The 18,715-nt window shown below is 44.1% G+C and overlaps 1 protein-coding gene across 1 annotated transcript; it reads right to left on the reverse strand.

Annotated features, from left to right (window-relative positions):
* Positions 1–8,118: 8,118 nt before the first annotated feature.
* Positions 8,119–18,084, reverse strand: RIPPLY3 (ripply transcriptional repressor 3). Its single transcript, XM_029215061.1, has 4 exons — positions 17,946–18,084; positions 17,051–17,117; positions 12,398–12,465; positions 8,119–8,949 (listed from the first exon to the last, which is right to left on the reverse strand). The coding sequence occupies exons 1-4, from the start codon at positions 18,047–18,049 to the stop codon at positions 8,640–8,642; spliced, it is 549 nt and encodes a 182-aa protein (XP_029070894.1). The 5' UTR covers positions 18,050–18,084; the 3' UTR covers positions 8,119–8,639.
* Positions 18,085–18,715: the final 631 nt, after the last annotated feature.

Here is an 18,715-nt window from a genome sequence, read left to right on the forward strand (position 1 = left end):
CCATTTATATAAAGTTCGAAAGTAGGCAAAACGAATCCATGGTATTTGAAATCCGAATAGTGGTTACCCTTGGGGTAGAGAGTGAGCGTGGTAGCTGGAAGGGGGCATAACAGGGACCGCTGGGGTGGTGGTAATCTTCTAGTGCTTAACCTGGCTGGAGTTTTAAGGGTGTGCTGTCTTTTAAAATTCATCAAGCACTTGTTATTTGCTCACTTTTCTGTATACAGTATATGTTGATTAGAAATGTATTATTTATTTATTTTTGGCTGCGTTGGGTCTTCGTTGTCGTGCACGGGCTTCTCATTGCAGTCGCTTCTCTTGTTGCGGAGCACGGGCTCTAGGCACACAGGCTTCAGTAGTTGTGGCACACGGGCTCAGTAGCTGTGGCTCGCGGGCTCTAGAGCGCAGGCTCAGTAGTTGTGGCACACGGGCTTAGTTGCTCTGCGGCATGTGGGATCTTCCCGGACCAGGGCTTGAACCCGTGTCCCCTGCATTGGCAGGCGGATTCTTAACCACTGCGCCACCAGGGAAGCCCAGAAATGTTTTTGGGGTTTTTTTTTTTGCGGTACGCAGGCCTCTCACCGTTGTGGCCTCTCCCGTTGCGGAGCACAGGCTCCGGACGCGCAGGCTCAGCGGCCACAGCTCACGGGCCCAGCTGCTCCGCGGCATGTGGGATCTTCCCGGACCGGGGCACGAACCCGCGTCCCCTGCATCGGCAGGTGGACTCTCAACCACTGCGCCACCAGGGAAGCCCCAGAAATGTATTTTTAAATAAACATTTAAAAATATCTTTAATGATCCACATGGTAGCTGCAACTATTGCTAGGGACCAGCATAGTGTTGTAGAAAACTATGTAAAACTTCTGAATTTGCAGGTGTACTGTTTGATGTACCTGGAGAGACCCCAAATTATGTCAGTTGGTGACCGTTATTCTTTGGTATTATTGATAACTGAAGTTTACACCTCCCTTAAATCTGGGTACTGGCCAGACTACGTTTTCAATAACATAATCTGAGAGTTTAAAGTAATTTAAGAGACTTTTAGAAATATCTAGCCTAATGATGACCTGGATCTCAGCAACCGGTCTTCCCGTCATGTCTTACTTTGGAATTGAAGTCATCATCCTAAAAGCACACCCGAGACCTCTTTACCTTTATGTGATGGATGGCTCAGAGGTCACTGCAAGTGTGCAGAATACAGGAACCTTGATAAAGGTTCAAAAACTAAGAGTGCCAAAGAAGAAACCAAAGGATTTCTTCAGAACTTTTTTTTTAATTTACTTTTTAAAATGCAAATTCTGTCATGCCACAAAGATTGTATTATTCCTTTAGTGGGTCAGTGGCTAAAGAAGAAGATACAAATATTGTTATAATAGATGAGTTTAAGCTTTTTTAAACAAATTTATTGGGGTGTAATTTATATACTATAGAGTCACGCATTGGCACTGAACAATTCAATGATTTTAGTGAATTTTTAGAAATGTGAAACAATCATTATCATCCAGGTTTAGAACATTTCTACCACTTCTAAAAGTTCCTTGTGCCCATTTATAGTTAATCCATGTTTCCGCTGCCAATACTAAGCAACCAATTCTGCTTTCTGTTACTATAAATTTGCATTTTCTTATATAAACGGAATCATACAGTGTAATCTGTTGTATCTTGTTTCTTTCACTTAGCATGATGTTTTCAAGGTCCATTCATATTTTAGCATGTATTAAAACTTCACTGCACTCCTTTTATTGCTGAATAATATCCCATTACACGGATATCTCACATTTTATTTATCCATTCACCAGCTGATAGATATTTGGATTGTTTCCAGTTTGGAATTATTATGACTAAAGCTACTATGAACATTCATGTACAAGTCTTTGAGTGGACAGAAGTTTTCATTTCTCCTGGGTAGATTCCTAGGAGTGGAATTCCTGGGTTGTATGGTAAAGTTATGTTTAACTTTTTAATGAAACCGCTAAACTGTTTTCCAAACTGTTAGCTATTTTACATTCCCACCAGTGACGGATGAGGGTTCCAGTTTCTCCACATCCCTGGCAACATTTGTTATTATCTGTCTTTTAAAAATTGTAACCATTCTTGGACATCATCGAAGTCTACAAATAATAAATGCTGGAGAGGGTGTGGAGGAAAGGAAACCGTCCTACACTGTTGATGGGAATGTAAATTGGTGCAGCCACTATGGAGAACAGTATGCAGGTTCCTTAAAAAACTAAAAATAGAGTTACCACATGATCCAGCAATTCCACTCCTGGGCATATATCCAGAAAAGATGAAAAGTCTAATTTGAAAAGATACGTGCACCTCAGCGTTCATAGCACCACTATTTACAATAGCTAAGAAGCTATTGTAAAAATAGCTATTGTAAAGCCATTGTAAAAAGCTAAGCAATGGAAGCAACCTAAGTGTCCATCAACGGAGGAATGGATAAAGAAGGTGTGGTATATATACATACAATGGAATATTACTCAGCCATAAGAAAGAATGACATATTGCCATTTGCAGCAACATGGATGGACATAGGGATTATCATACTAAGTGAAGTAAAACAGAGAAAGACAAATATTATATGATACACTCATATGTGGAATCTAAAAAATAATACAAATGAACTTATTTATGAAACAGAAACAGACTCAGACATAGAAAACAAATTTATGGTTATCAAAGGGGAAGGGGGGATGGGAAAAATTAGGAGTATGGGATTAACAAATACAAACTACTATATATAAAATAGATAACCAACAAAGACCTACTGGACAATGCAGGGAACTATATTCAATATCTTGTAATACATATAATGGAAAAGAATCTGAAAAAGAATACATACATATATATATAGATATAGATATAACTGAATCACTTTGCTGTACACCTAAAACTAGCATGATATTGTAAATCAACTATAGTTCAATTTTTTAAAAATTGTAATCCTTCTAATAGGTACATGACAGTATCTCATTGTGGTTTTAATCTGCATTTCTGTAATGACTAATGACATTGAACATCTTTTTGAATATCTAAAACTATAAAATAAAATCTGCTTGTAAGGATTACCATGTAATGATATAATGGAATATTAAAGTAATACTGTATTTTAGACTTGCCCAGCAACCTCTCAGCCAGTCAAATTATTTTTATAAACATCCATCATTTTCATAATCATCATGAAAAATCACCTATTTATGCATTGGTCTTTCGCAAGTAATTCTACAAAAATGAGTCATGCAGACATGACTCATGCCCTGCAGGAAAGTAGAAAATTCTCCCTCTGATATTTCTGTACAAGGTACTTTTTCTCTTATTTAGATATATCATCTTCCTATCACAGGAAAAAAGGTGATAAAAATAAACTGCTCAAACAAAAACCCCCGAGCCACAACTACTGAGCCCATGTGCCACAACTACTGAAGCCCGCTCTCCTAGAGCTCCCTGCTCTGCAACAAGAGAAGCCACCGCAATGAGAAGCCTGTGCACTGCAATGAAGAGTAGCCCCTGCTCACCTCAACTAGAAAAAGCCCACGCACAGCAACGAAGACCCAACAAAGCCAAAAATCAAACAAAAAAGCCATCATAGGGATTTTTTTTTTTTTTTTGTAAATAAATGGAAAATGAGAGTGTGTCCAATAGGGAACAGTGGAGACTGTGGAGAATTGAAGAGGACAAGGTTGTTCAACTGGGGCAGTTGTGACTCAGCACCATCTGATTGGTTCCACATGGGAACTCAGGCAAGTGTTGCCAGAGATTCAGGTTTTTAAAGGGAAATTCCCTGGGAATTTCCTGGTGGTCCAGTGGTTAGGATTTGGAGCTTTCATTGCCGTGGCCCAGGTTCCATCCCTGGTCGGGGAACTAAGATCCCATAAGCCGCAGGGCGTGGCCAAAAAAAAGTAGCAAAAAAAGAGAAATTCCCTGATCAGGCCCGTGTGAAAGGAAAATAAAGACTTTTGAAGAGCAATCTTCTCTCTCTCCTCCGGTTTGCTTTAAGATGTACATAAGCCAGTGGTAGCCTCCTGACTCCAGAAAGGTTAGACAGTGCAGTTAATTTTATAAAAATAAGAACTTTCAAATAGGGAACTTTTGCAAGCCTTTGTCATCATATGAGGAGTGACCCCAACAGTATTTCAAACTAAACAGAAGTTAGCAGCTATCTTTTTGGCAAAGCACTGGACTGTCAAACTGAAAAGATTTTTACGTTTTTCTGATCTTTTTGTAGGCTGATTGTTAGAAATATGCCAGTTAGCAAATATTTTAACAAGACAAACACACAAAAAAAGTTGTTTCTTTGATGCAGAGATTGTTTTTTTTTTTGGCCTCACCAAGGCAGCATGTGGAATGTTAGTTCCTGGACCAGGGATGGGATGGAACCTGCGCCCCATGCATTGGAAGTGCAGAGTCTTAACCACTGGACCACCAGGGAAGTCCCCACAGATGATATTCTTAAAAATGAGTGAAAACGGGTTAAATCAAAAGAAACTCATGCTGTGAAGAAGAGCCTTGTGAAAATAGGTGTTTGGAATTGTTTCTACCATTAGGTGAGTTTTCTGCTGAAATTGATGTTACTTTTTAAAAAACCCACCAAGTCTGTATACCTTCAGACAAAAAAACAAAAACATTTAAAATGTTTTAGGACTTCCCTCGTGGCACAATCGTTAAGAATCTGCTTGCCAATGCGGGGGACACGGGTTCGAGCTCTGGTCCAGGAAGATCCCACATGCCACGGAGCAACTAAGCCCTTGTGCCACAACTACTGAGCCTGCGTGTCTGGAGCCTGTGCTCCACAAGAGAAACCGCGATAGTGAGAGGCCCGCGCATCGTGATGAAGAGTGGCCCCCGCTTGCCACAACTAAAGAAAGCCCTTGCACAGACAACAAAGACCCAACACAGCAAAACTAAATAAATTAATTAATAAACTCCTGCCCCCAACAACAAAAAAAAAGAGTAGCCCCCGCTCACCGCAACTAGAGAGAAAGCCAGTGCAGCAAGACCCAACGCAGCCAAAAGTAAATAAATATAGAAATACACATATTAAAAAAAAGATATTGAGTATAGTGCTATACAGTAGGTCCTTGTTGTTTACCTATTTTATATATAGTAATGTGTATATGTTAATCCCAAACTCCTAATTTATCTCCCCTGCCTCAATATTTTTTCAATGATAGGGATACATGATCAAAAATGTGGAGCTCGCTCAGGTTTGCGCCCTTACACAGCAGACCCACATCACCAGTCACCAGCAAGAACACAGGAGCCCTGCGTGTACCATCTTCCACGTCACAAATGCCTCTCTCACAGGACCTGTGATGCCGTCACCACCGTGGCTAAAGGTCTCATTTTCCTTATTTGCATTAAGCTGGCCATATTCTAAGTAATTTAAGGAAAGTCTACCACGCAGCACATTTAAAATTCTGGTGCCATCAGCATGCGGGCAAGGTTTGGTTTCTTCATGGTAAACTGGTGATTGGGCCAGATCTTTTTTCTCATTAGAACTGATTTATTAAGAAAACAAAACAAAGCCAAATGCGATGACTTAAGTTCCATCCCAAGCATCACAGGAAGGGAGAGTAAGGGTAAGACTTCTAGTGTTTTTGTTAAAAATCCAGCAAAAGAGGAGGTCATCTTAAATCCTTTCTGAAACAGGCCCAGTAAGAGTTGTTTTTAAGTTTGGAAAAAAGTACTTTAAACAATAAATGAAACAATACAACTAAACAATAAAAACATTTTTTAAAGAAAAACAAAAAATTTTTTTGCTCAAATGGGAATTTTACTCAGTTAATAATATGCAAATAAACTTATGGATCACCATAATGTGTCACATGGACACCAGGATGAAGAACAAATAACAAATAACTCCCCTCCCTCCTTCCTTCCTTCCTTCCTTCCTTCCTCCCTCCCTCCCTCCCTCCCTCCCTCCCTCTCTTTCTTTCTTTCTTTCTTTTTTAGTTGAACTATAGTGATTTACAATGTGTTATTTTCAGGTGCACAGCAAATGATTATATATATATATATATATATATATATACATACATACATACATTCTTTTTTAGATTCTTTTCCCTTATGGGTTATTACAAAATATTGAGTAGAGTTCCCTGACCCATACAGTAGGTCCTTGTTGCTTATCTATTTTATATATAGTAGTGTGAATATGTTAATCCCAACCCCCTAATTTATCTCTCCGCCCTTACTCATTTGGTAACCATAAGTTTGGAGTTTGGGGTTTTTAAAAAAATTTTTGGCTGCATTGGGTCTTCGTTGCTGCGAGCGGGCTTTCTCTAGTTGCGGCGAGCATGGGCTACTCTTTGTTGTGGTGCACGGGCTTCTCACTGCAGTGGCTTCTCTTGTTGCAGAGCACAGGCTCTAGGTAGTCGGGCTCAGTAGTTGTGGCGCACGGGCTTAGCTGCTCCACGGCATGTGGGATCTTCCCGGACCAGAGCTCAAACCTGTGTCCCCTGCACTGGTAGGCAGATTCTTAACCACTGCGCCACCAGGGAAGTCCCCATAAGTTTGTTTTTTACATCTGAAAAATTTTTTAAAGAAAAAAATGTTAAAAGAAAAAATTCTAAAAAGTATTTTTTAAGGGATAGAGCAATAATAATAATAAAAGTAATTGAGGGACTTCCCTGGTGGTGCAGGAGATAAGACTCCGTGCTCCCAATACATGGGGGTCCGACTTTTATCCCTGGTCAGGGAACTAGATCCCACATGCCACAACCAAGAGTTGGCATGCCACAACTAAGACCCGGCACAACCAAATAAATAAATATTTTTAGGGACTTCCCTGGTGGCACAGTGGTTAAGAATCCACCTGCCGATGCAGGGGACACGGGTTCGAGCCCCGGTCCGGGAAGGTCCCACATGCCGCAGAGCAACTAAGCTCGTGCGCCACAACTACTGAGCCTGTGCTCTAGGGCCCATGAGCCACAACTACTGAAGCCCACGTGCCACAACTACTGAAGCCTGCGCGCCTAGAGCCTGTGCTCCACAACAAGAGAAGCCACAGCAATGAGGAGCCCACACACTGCAACGAAGAGTAGCCCCCGCTCGCCGCAACTAGAGAAAGCCCGTGTGCAGCAACAAAGACCCAACACAGCCAAAAATAAAAAATAAATTTATTTTTAAAAAAATAATAAATAAATATTTTAAAAAATATATTGATATCGGCTACCTTTGGACAGAGAAAGGGGAAGACAGGAGAGGGCTATTTTGCAACACATATCAATACTTTTCTATAATGTTTGGGTTGTTGGAATATTTGCATGTATTACTCCTATTTTTTATTTTATTTTATTTTCTGGCCATGGTGCGCAGCTTGTGGGCTCTTAGTTCCCCAATCAGGGATTGAACCCATGCCCTTGGCAGTGAAAGCGCTGACTCCTAACCACTGGACCGCCAGGGAATTCCCTCCTATTTTAAAAAAAAATATTTATTTATTTTTGGCTGTGCCAGGTGTTAGTTGCGGCACGCAGGATCTTTCGTTGCAGTGCTTGGGCTCAGTAGCTGTGGCTCCTGGGCTTAGTTGCCCCAGGGCATGTGGGACTGTAGTTCCTTGACCAAGGATCCAACCTGGGCCCCCTGCATTGGAAGGCGGATTCTTAACCCCTGGACCACCAGGGAAATCCCCCTCCTATTTTTTAATATTAATGGATTTTTCAGAGCATTGAGCTTATAGGCCATTTTGCTTTCATTTTTATACTTTTTCTACATTCTTAAAAAAACAGAAATATAAAGAGTTAAATATAGAAAAATCCTGACAAACTTTTAAAAACTTTAAAGGAGGCACTAATTGAATCTAAAATGTCAAACAAAAAAGATGATTATCAAACAATTTTATCTCTCAAAATATTTATTTCAAGTAGAAACTGGGAAGACAACAACATGCAAAATAGTTAAGTAAAAAACCTTGACAAATACACTCATTTGGTCATCAAAATATAAAAAGCTGAAAATGGTATTACATTTGGTACTTTGATTGAAAACAGTGTTACTCTAGTCAAGTAATAAGCCCAAAGTGGTCCCCAGCTAAGAGTTAAAGCTCGTCTCTCTATCCATACACACAGTGCTTAGACAAGCATCATATATGTTTTTATCCAGAATGGTTCCCCCCACAGATCCTTATCTTTTTATTTTTGTTACTTTTATGGAAGTTATTCAGTATGTTTGTTTTTATAAATAAACTTTTTTTTCAGAATGTCACTAAGCAACCACATCGGCCTCGGACAATATCTGGATCATTTTTACAAAAGTGGAAAAAGCCAAATAAAGGGTCTCAGGTTAAGTGAGAGGCGAGGGTGGGTTATTAATCGATATGGAATAATTTGTCGTTTGATCAGCACAGTGACATTGCCGAACGTGTTTTGAAAGTTGGCCCCGCCTGATAACAACCCATGTGGATGCAAACCTCTTGGACCTAGAATCCTTTCTCAAAGGTACAAATGAGGCACAGAGAATCACTAGGAGAAGGGATGAGTACAAGCTGAGTCCTCGCCATGAGCGGGGTGCTGGCCAAAGAAAGTCAAGTCCTCGTACATGCAAAGTGTGTTGAAACGCAAGGTGTCCTGGCGCGGCTGTCCCCAAGGGTTGTCCCCAGGGCACATGTGAGGTGGGTCTGGTGCAGGAGAGACAGACTACTTGGATGAGGGGCACCCAGCATCCTCCAGAGAGTCAGGGTAGGGGAGCGGACCCTTACCACCGAGGCCACCGCAGCCTCCGGGGTGCCATCCTGGGTTTGTCAGCCGGTCTCTGCCCTTTCCTCCTGGGCCATCCTGCGCCTCCTGGTGCTGCAGGTCAGAGGGCTGGACCTCTTGGTCGTGCTCCTCGTCTGAATTGGACTCATCGTTGTAGAAGTGAATGGTGGCTTGCACGGGGAAGCTGGCCAGCACCTTCTCCCCGGAACTCTGCAGATACTCTTGACGCTTAGAAATGGGTAAATAAAGTCTAATATTTAAGAAACAAATACACCATTAATCAACCTGAAAACAGTCTTAAACTGCATCTAGAGGATCCTTTTCCCTAGAAGCAGCTAAGCCCCAATCTTCCCTCCTGATTTTGCCTTCACTGTGCACAGTGGGGTTTTATTTTAAGTCACCAGAACACAAAACTGTGGGCAGATGGGGGGACCTGGTAGTGAACCCCACACTAGGTCAGAATTGAGCTGTAATCTGGGTGAGCAGATCAATTTAGACCAACACAGGGAGAAGGGTGTGCTTCCACAAAGGTAAAAGGGTAGTAAAACATTGAGTTCCAAGGTTAAGAGGCTCTCTCCGATCGAACAAAGGACCTGATTCATCCTGGAAAATATATGTCCTATTCAGGGGATGCCTCACTCCCCTCTGACCACCCCCCCAACAGAGGGAATGTCATGACTTTGGAGGAAACTTGACCCTGAAACCCTGGTCTAGAGAAGTGGCTAATCTTTCTGAATGTTGCCGTAGTAAATGTCGCCTGTAGGGGTGCATCCCTCACTTTGGCAGAATAGAAAATGGCAACCCTGGCAATTTTTCTAGAAGAGAGAGAGGGAGAGGGAGAAAGAGAGAAGGGGGGGCGGGGGTAGGGAAGGGAAGGAAAGAAGGAAGAAAAGGAATATATAGAATTTGGAACCTCTACATCTGGAATTTAGGATTCCAGTTACACATGGAAAGTATTTTAAATGTCCCACTGTCCCCATAATCTCTTCTTGTAGCTTTGACTTACTAATTGTTTGCATTTCCCCCTGTGGTCTTATAAAGGAACTGAGAGGGATTATCAATCGATCACTGCTTGTTTGCAAAGCTGATTTCAATTCCCCCCTTTTTGGACGGAGGAGAAAAGGGAGAGAGAAAACACCTTACTATAAATAATGTAGGGCGATTTTTAACTTTCTAAGATTTCCAATAGTTGATGGTTCTCAACCCCCAGGGGACCTTCAGCAATGTTTGGAGTCAACTTTAGTTATCCCAACTGAAGGGCAGCTACTGTCATTTAGTGTGTAGAAGCCAGGGATGCTGCTAAACACCCCACAATGCCCAGGACAGCCCCACAACAAAGAATTATCCACTCCAGTCAACTATACTTCAATTTTTTAAAATTAGCCAGTCCAAAGCGTCAGTAGTGCCGAGACTGAGAAACTCTGCAACAGAGAGAATGCACACCTATGTAAATCTAGGACAGCATAGTTTAGTGGTTGGCCATGTTAAAAATTAGGTGTCATGCTGAGGTATTTACAAGTGAGTGTGTAGGATGTCTGGGACTTGCTTTAAACTATTCTAACAACAACAAATCTTTGGGAGAGACGATAAGCATGATCAGATCCTGAGAACACTGCTAATTATTGAGGCTGGTGATGCACATGGGGGTTCACTATATCATTCTCCCCATTTTTGTGTATAAAAAGATAAACTTTTGTAATAAAGATAAAGTTGTGTATTCAGCCCGCAATGCACAGTTACACAGATGCAGATCACACATCACCAGTCACTGCATTTTCAATGAATCAAAAGTCAGGGCACAGCAGAGTCTGTGAGGCAGGCCCAGGGGCAGGTGTGAAGGTGAAGGCTCATGGGGCATGAAGGAGGGGGTGGCTCCCAACCCCAGCCCACACTGGGGACACCTGGGAAGCCTGTAAAAATACAGATACCCACGCTTTTCCCCAGCACCCCCAGGGGAATCGCCCTGCCCCACCTCCCACCTGTATTTGTAAAGCTTCCCCAGTGATTTCAAGAGGATTGAAGACCACTGATGTGAAACACTAGGAAAACTTCCTTTTTCCAAAAATCACCCTTTGATCAGTTTGAGGGGCTCTAATTTTCATCTCTGGCAATTAGTATCCTTGAGTCTTATTAAAGCTTCTAGTCTTCCAGGACAACCAGGGGAAAAATACTCTGATGAGAGGTGACAGCGTAGGCTAGGTTTATTTTGGTGAAGGAAATGACACCTGGAAAGAGACAGGCTGAGAGAGATAGGAGAGAAACAGACATAGAGAAACAGATAAAAGTCCAGTGCATGAACCACTTGCCCAAACTGCATGAAATGTAAGAGGGATATAGGGAATTCCCTGGTGGTCCAGTGGTTAGGATTCCGCACTTCCAGTGCAGGGGACACAAGTTCGATCCCTGGTCAGGGAACCAAGCGGCGTGGCCAAGAAACAAACAAAAAAGAGGGATACAGCAGTGAGGGTCCTGATCACCGCCAAGACCAGGACCATGAAAGAACTACTCAGAGGCCAGAGGATCCAACCGTGGTACAGTATCCATCCAGTCCCTCATTTATTTCACATCTACATTTAGGGGGTCTACTTTGCACTAGGCAGTACATTAACTTATATCCTGGGAGAAAAATAGAAATATACCCAAATATCTAAGTAAATAAGCTGATATGCGTATATAATTCATATGCAATTAAATTTAACACAAGGCAGAATATGGTATAAAAAAGAGGTATAAACAAGTATAAAGAAAAGAGGCCAATTCCAACTTGCAAATGAAACACTGAATGAATGAATAAATGAACAGATTCTAGAAATCCAACAAAATATCCTTGAAGTTCCTTGGGATAATCATAACTAAATAATGTTGGAGAATATACTGAATTATTTTCCATTTTTTGAAAATGTATACACTTGAAGACACTGAAGTGTATTAATGCTTATATTTAAAGGAAATAATATAGTCCAGCAGAGGGCGCCTTATGTGGAAGGTAGCCTTAACCGTTTTTTCAAGATTATTATGGACTGAAAAACATTATTCTGAAATGTCATAGATTTATCTTCAAAAATTATAAATTATCTTTAGAGGATAATTATACGCATGTGTACTTTTTTTTTTTTTTTTTTTGCGGTATGCGGGCCTCTCAGTGTTGTGGCCTCTCCCGTTGCGGAGCACAGGCTCCGGACACGCAGGCTCAGCGGCCATGGCTCACGGGCCCAACCGCTCCACGGCATGTGGGATCCTCCCGGACTGGGGCACGAACCCGTGTCCCCTGCATCGGCAGGCGGACTCTCAACCACTGCGCCACCAGGGAAGCCCCGCATGTGTACTTTTAAACTGTACTGTAACTCACACATTAATTTGTCCCACATAGGAACGCCTACACTGAGAACGATTACACTTTTTCAGGTCAACATTCTTTAAAAATTATTTTAGCTTGCTTTATGTTATTAACTAGTTAATTATTATGATTGCAAATGAGCTTATATCCTCTTTCTTAAAGGTATGAAGTGAGTGGGTACTGGCCAAATAATTTATACACATAGGTATTTTGCTATGTTTGTATCAATTAACATAAGAACCATAAAATACACCCATTTTAAAATTATATCTTGTAAACCTTTAGAAATGTTACATAAAAATAAAAATAATAATTTTAAAAAAGGAAACAATACATTTCTTACAGTGAAGTCAGATATTACCTTACAGGATGCTGAAACCCAAAGGCCCCCTTCGATCCAAAGGTTTGTTGGTCACACCCAGGCTCAAGCTGTAAAGACAGACACATACAAACACAGACACAGTCAAGAAGCCTCTGAAAGCAGCATCCTGAAGTTTTTAAAAATAAAATCTAAGTAGCCTGCACTTGTGTCAGTTCCAATTTTAGAGATAGTTTAAACACCTTAACAGTATTTGATAAGCTCCTTTCCCTCTTACTGTTGTCATGATATCCCAGGCCCTGTGAGGGATCCCAAGGTGGAAAGATGAGTCGGACACAGTCCCCCAGTTCGTGCATTTTAAATCTAATGAGGAAAGACACACATAGAGGCAAATAACTACATTACAAAGCACCATACAGTAAGATGCTAACTATTCTAAACAAGGAAGAGGATCAGGAAAGGGTTCATGGGGGCCTTGGCAGAGACATCAGTGGCACTTGGGTATGCAGTTCTGGGCCCATTCCTAGTGGATCAGAGCATCAAATTCTGAGGGGCGGGAAAATAGAGAGCACAGCGTGGAAAGGTGGAGCCCAGCGTGGAATGAATGAGAGACTGCATTGGTAAAAGGGCTCAAAAGAAAGCTAAGTCCAGGCACTGAACAACTTGAATACCCACTACTGAGTCTAAGTTTCATTCTGGAGGCAGGATTCAAGACCATTACTGACTTTGAGCTGGGAATTCAACAATCAGATCTGTATTTTAAGGATCATGGTGGCTGCTGGGAGCAGTGCATAGCATAGACTGGTGAGCTAAGGGCTTGGAGGCACCTGACAAGAGGTGGTTTGAACTCAAGTAACATCAACCAGAAGGGAAAGGAAAGACAGATTCCAAGGACATTTGGTAGCATCCAAAAGGGCGGAGACCACTTGCTGGGGGCCCTGAATAGCCAAAGCAATCTTGAGAAAGAAGTAGAAGCTTGAGGCATTGCACTTCTTGATTTCAAACTATATTACAAAGCTATAGGAATCAAAACAGTGTGGTATTGGCCTAAATACAGACACATAGATCAATGGAACAGAATAGTGAGCCCAGAAATAAACTTATGCATATATATCTTCAATTAATTTATGACAAGGGAGACAAAAATATACAATGGGGAAAGGACAGTCTCTTCAAAAAATGGTCTTGAGAAAACTGAACAGCCACATGCAAAAGAATGAAACTGGGCCCCTATCTTACACCATACACAAAAAAAGACTGGATTAAAAATCTGAATGTAAGACCTCAAACCATAAGGCTCCTTGAAATTTTACCAGGCTTATTTTTATAATATGCTATGGTAAGCTAAGGGAAAGAATGAGGGTCTTTGGAACAAAATCTTTTCCATAATGAAGTTCACTCTTTAGGGTCTCCAAGAAATCACGTCTGTATTAAGCTCTGTTCATAATTATAAAGTATCTCTAACTGCTCAGACTCACTCTACCACCATAAGCAATCCTGGGCTGTCAGTGGCAATTTTACACCCTGTGACGGGAGAGGATATAATAGACAATGCAGGCCTTGGTGGACGCCTAAAGGCAGTGGTGGCTAGTATGGAGTAATAGCTTCCTTTAAGTGATTAATTCTAACCAGACTCTGGGAAACACATAGCACACTTTTATAAACTCTGTAAACTTTACCCCACAAACATAGACAGATTTTAAAACTTCACACCTCAAATATCCTCCTCTTAAAGGTCCTTTTCTGATGACTTAAACGTCTAAATATTCACACTCTGATAATTCAGGGTAACAAAAATGTATACAAGGTACACACTGTGTTAAAGGGATGTGCGACAGGGCTGAACAGCTACGAAACCAAAATGCCACAGACAGCACCTTCCCTTTGCACCCAGAGAGGTGACAGCTTTCCTTGGGGGAAGTGGGGGAGGGGCCTCAGGACACACTGACAGGGAGCTGTTGAAGAACGTAACTGTGCTTTAGCTGAAAGACGTCAAACAAGAACACCCCGCCGTCCAACAATGCATGAGCTCCACAGAAGCTCCTGACAGGGTCCCGGGAACAGTGAGCAGCCGCCAAACATTGGGGTTGGGGGAGGAGGTAGGGGGGTGATTGTTTAGCCACAGCGGGGATCACATGTGATGTGTGTATCACATCACATTTTTATGACATTTGTACCGAAACCTTCTGATTCTCTCAGAATACATGTTTCCAAGTGTCTCTACCAAGAAAAAAAAAAGGGGGGGGGGGTTTGTGCGAAAGAAGAGATACAAGAGAGACTTTTGTGAGGATCTCTCTGTTTTCTCTCCATGCATGCCTCTGACTCTGGTAAAGCTACGATGCAGGGGGGGCGGGGGGTGGTGGTTGGATGAATTGGGAGATTGGGATTGACATGTATACACTGATATGTATAAAATTCATGAGTAATAAGAACCTGCTGTATAAAAAAATTAAATTAAATTAAAAAAAAAAAGCTACGATGCAGGAAGCCTGGAAGATGGAAGGACGCGCAGAAGAACACAGTCCCTTACATGCCCTAGAAATCATCTCCCTTGCAGGCTTGGGCCATCATTCATTTTTTCCCAGGCACGGGAGGGAGACAGCTCCCAAGCGGTGGTACCAGGGGAACCAAATGAGAGAGGGTGACCCCACTGCTCAGGACACAGGGTCTTGAGACTTTCCCTCGAATTTGGATTGTATTCTTTTTTTTTTTTTTTTTGCGGTACGCGGGCCTCTCACTGTTGTGGCCTCTCCCGTTGCGGAGCACAGGCTCCGGACGCGCAGGCTCAGCGGCCATGGCTCACGGGCCCAGCCGCTCCGCGGCATGTGGGATCTTCCCGGACCGGGGCACGAACCCATGTCCCCTGCATCGGCAGGCGGACTCTCAACCACTGCGCCACCAGGGAAGTTCAATAGTATTCTAACTGTGATCTGCTCACCTGCAATCGTGGTACAGGTCACTAGGCAGTAATCCCTCACCCCTCATCCACACCATTCCCGACCAATGACATTTCTCAAGAAATACACAACAGAGCTCAGGAGCCGAGGAGTTCTCGTGCTTTGTCGGCAGAGGGCGCTGCTGAGCAAGGAGCCGTCCCTCCCCGCGCCGGGCTGCCCTCCCCAGGCTGGGGCTCCGGGGAACCGAGCGCGATACTTCGGGTCTGCAGTCGTCCGCAGCTGACCGCTCTGCCCGGCAGATCGGGGTCTGCAAAGAGCTGGCCGGGGGGGAGCCGGGCAGCGAGCTCTACAGCCCCCATGAACACCCACTCTCCACCCCGGCCCCCCAACAAATCCATGAACGCAACTGCTTGATCCGTTGTGCCTCGCTGATGATCAACAGAAAGTTGTCATAGCTTAACGTTTTTCTGCGAGTAATCTTCACTTTTCTCACAAATGGCCTTCTCATAATAATAGGAAAAAAAAAAGACTACCTTACATTAGAAAGTGTGCTGTATTTTCATTCTTGCAAAGGGAGAGGCTACACAAACACTTCATTTAAAAGAAAATTGGATAATTTTTTCTCCCAAACACCTTTTAAATCTTATGTTTAAGAACTTAAGTTTGAATGCAAAAGAAGGAATTACTTCCCATTATTTAGATATTGTATGTAACAATAATTTGCGCTAAAAAATAATATTCCCTGTTAATTTAATATAATTTGATTTGCTTCACTCTTTAAATACTAGTAACCGAATTAAAACTCTCATTATTCAGACTAATTTAATAAAAGAGTCAATTTCAAAATGCATGAAAGGTCTGAACCTGAGTTTCTTATCATACTAAAAATAACTGCACAATGCCACAGGTGTAACCTAAGGGTCCTTCCCAGCCCAATTAACTCCAGCATTTTAAAAGTCATCAATTTATATTTTAAAATATAAAAAAGGACAGGCAAATTCTATGAAAGTAAGTCATTACTCCAGTAAGTATAAAACAATTTCGTTACCAATGCAGGAGACAAAAGAATAGTGGTGGTGATTAATCTTCACCCACAAAGCCCTCAGCTGGAGTGTGTTTGCTCAGACAACATGACTTACCCCAGGAGTGCTTGCAGACAGGGCCCAGAGAGCTTCAGAAAGGGCCAGGCGGCGGGTGGGGACTTTTAACCACACCTTCTGGGCACCTGAGACAGGGCTCTGCCCGTATTTGCTCTGTGGCACCAGCCCAGGGCTAATGGCACACTCAGCTTTTCTCTAAGATGAGGGGGACCGAGACAGACTTCTCTCTTCTACCTGCCGGTTAGCAGGAAAAAACCCAACATGGGGGAATTCCACTGGTGGCCCAGTGGTTAAGACTCGCCACTTTCACTACCGTGGCCCGGGAGGGGTTCAATTCCTGGTCAGGGAACTGAGATCCCTCAAGCCCCGAGGTGCGGCCAATAAATAAAAATAAATAAATAAAAGAAGAAAAAAACCCAACATGGAAGAAATCTCTTATAATGTCCTTGAAACAGTTCTGCCATAGTGGCTTTGCTTTTCAAGAAAGGAGAAGCAAGCAAGAGCCAATCTGCATATGACTCAGATATGATCAACACCTATCTGGCCAGGCTCCTACCCCCAGACCCCAGGGTACCTCTGCATTAGATGACCAAGGGAGGGACTGGCCGAGGAGGCCTTTCATGGTCCCTTTATTTTAGGGATGGTGCCACTTCCCGGCTGAACTGGTTGATACCTACAATGCCCACACTTAACCTTACCTCGCCTCCAGTTCTGGTGGGGTCAGCATCCTGGGGGGTCATGATCCAAGGTCTCCATGGTGTTTGGCTGGAAGGACACGGACCAAGAGTGAACCCCAGCATTTTCTGCTTTTAAAGTTAGATCATAAGAGTTAACATTCTTATAATTTCTAATGTCTGCCTAAGAGTCACTGGACACACCAGAATGTTCTCTCAAGTTCTCAGTCTGTGCCATTTGCATTTTTTTCTCCTGCCACATTCTCAGTTCTCTGCCTTCACTGGGCTTTTTGAGAAATCCCAAATATGATACACATCATTATTTGAGGAATTTCTCTTCCCAGCCTGGCAGGATTCTTCCATTCAGACTCCCCGCGGTAGCTGGCTACTTTGTTGCTCATTAATTTCTGACTGCACAGAGATGAGTCTACAAAGTTTTACGATGCAAAAAGCGGGAATGTGTTTCTCCTCTCTGGCTGCCTGGCCACCCAGCCCCTTCCACAACTTCCCTGCTAATTTGATTTTAACTTTACTACCTTAAAAAAGGCTGGTGCCCGTGACAGCGAACGCTGAGTCCCACGCACAGGGCAAACAAAGAATGTCACCAAGAGTGTGACAGTCAACGTGACGCGACCCCCTGCAGGGTTCGCTGAGGGGCCCCCGAAGACTTCACCCCTCCGAGCCCTGTGGGTTTCAGATCTAGAAACCGAAGCTTTGGCCCATTTCCGGGCACCTCCTGGGCCTCCGCACTTCAGAACTGTGCTCTGGAGCCGAGAAGATTCTGCGTCCCTGACTCTGGCTAAGGAACTTTCTCTGCGTCGCGTCGGGCTCCAGGGCTCCGCCTGGCTTCGGGGGCTCAGCGCGGCCGGAGCATCCTGCCTGCGCTCCCCGCACCGACGCGCCGTGGGGACACCCTCACCTCTCGGGCCCGCGCGGCGGTGGTGGTCCCCGTGGACCGTCCCCGGGGCAGTGACAGACGCGTCCCCGCGCCTCCCGGGCTCCGGCCGCTGCCTCGGGTCTCATGGTGCCCTCGGAGCCCGCGCCCCTCCAGCGGCGCCCGCGACCGCCCGCGCCTTTAACCGCTCAGGCGAGGGCGCTCACCTACCCGCGCTCTCAGCGCCAGGTTTAAAAACGGGGGCGGGGCGGGGAGGGGACACGGGAAACCCGGGAGAGGGTAGGGAGGGCGCCGGAGAAGCTCCGGGAGGGGACAAGCAAAGCTCCAGGAGGGAGCGCCGCGGGGGGGAGGGGACGAGGTCAAGAAGGGGAATTGGGAAGCCCTGGTCAAGGGTGTGGAGGGAACAAAGGAAATCCAGGCATAATCGCCAGGAGCGGGGGCGAGGAAGCTCGGGGAGGGGACGGCGGGAAGTGACACAGAAAGCCTTGGAGAGGGGGGCACAGGGGGCAGGGGTCTTGGGCGGTGGCGTCGGGGGCGCTCCCTCGCCCAGGGGCCTCCCGCGCCCGGTGCTGGAGAGGAGGGATCCCTGGGTTCTTCCCGCCGCTCTGGGGTCTCCGCGTCCCTCGGGTTACTTATTCCTGCATCTAGGTCTCCAGATTTGCGGAAAATCTCACGTCCACGACTTTTAAAGCGGCCGCGGGGTTTGGGGGGCGGTTACTGAAGCCTGTGGACCCGCCCTGCCTGCGGTGCTGAACCGTGGGCGCCCGGAAGCCCCGACCGCGATGCCCAAAGCG

The sequence above is a fragment of the Monodon monoceros genome, unplaced genomic scaffold (assembly GCF_005190385.1).
Source record: "Monodon monoceros isolate NGI ecotype Baffin Bay Population unplaced genomic scaffold, NGI_Narwhal_1 Super_Scaffold_11, whole genome shotgun sequence".
Classification (NCBI taxonomy): domain Eukaryota; kingdom Metazoa; phylum Chordata; class Mammalia; order Artiodactyla; family Monodontidae; genus Monodon; species Monodon monoceros.

Coding starts and splice junctions, on each gene's coding strand:
- RIPPLY3 (XM_029215061.1), bottom strand. CDS start 18,049: ATGAGACCCGAGGCAGCGGCCGGAGCCCGGGAGGCGCGGGGACGCGTC. Junction 12,466..17,050: donor CCACCAGAACTGGAGGCGAG/GTAAGGTTAAGT, acceptor CTGTCTTTACAG/CTTGAGCCTGGGTGTGACCA. Junction 8,950..12,397: donor GGGTTTCAGCATCCTGTAAG/GTAATATCTGAC, acceptor CTTAAATATTAG/ACTTTATTTACCCATTTCTA.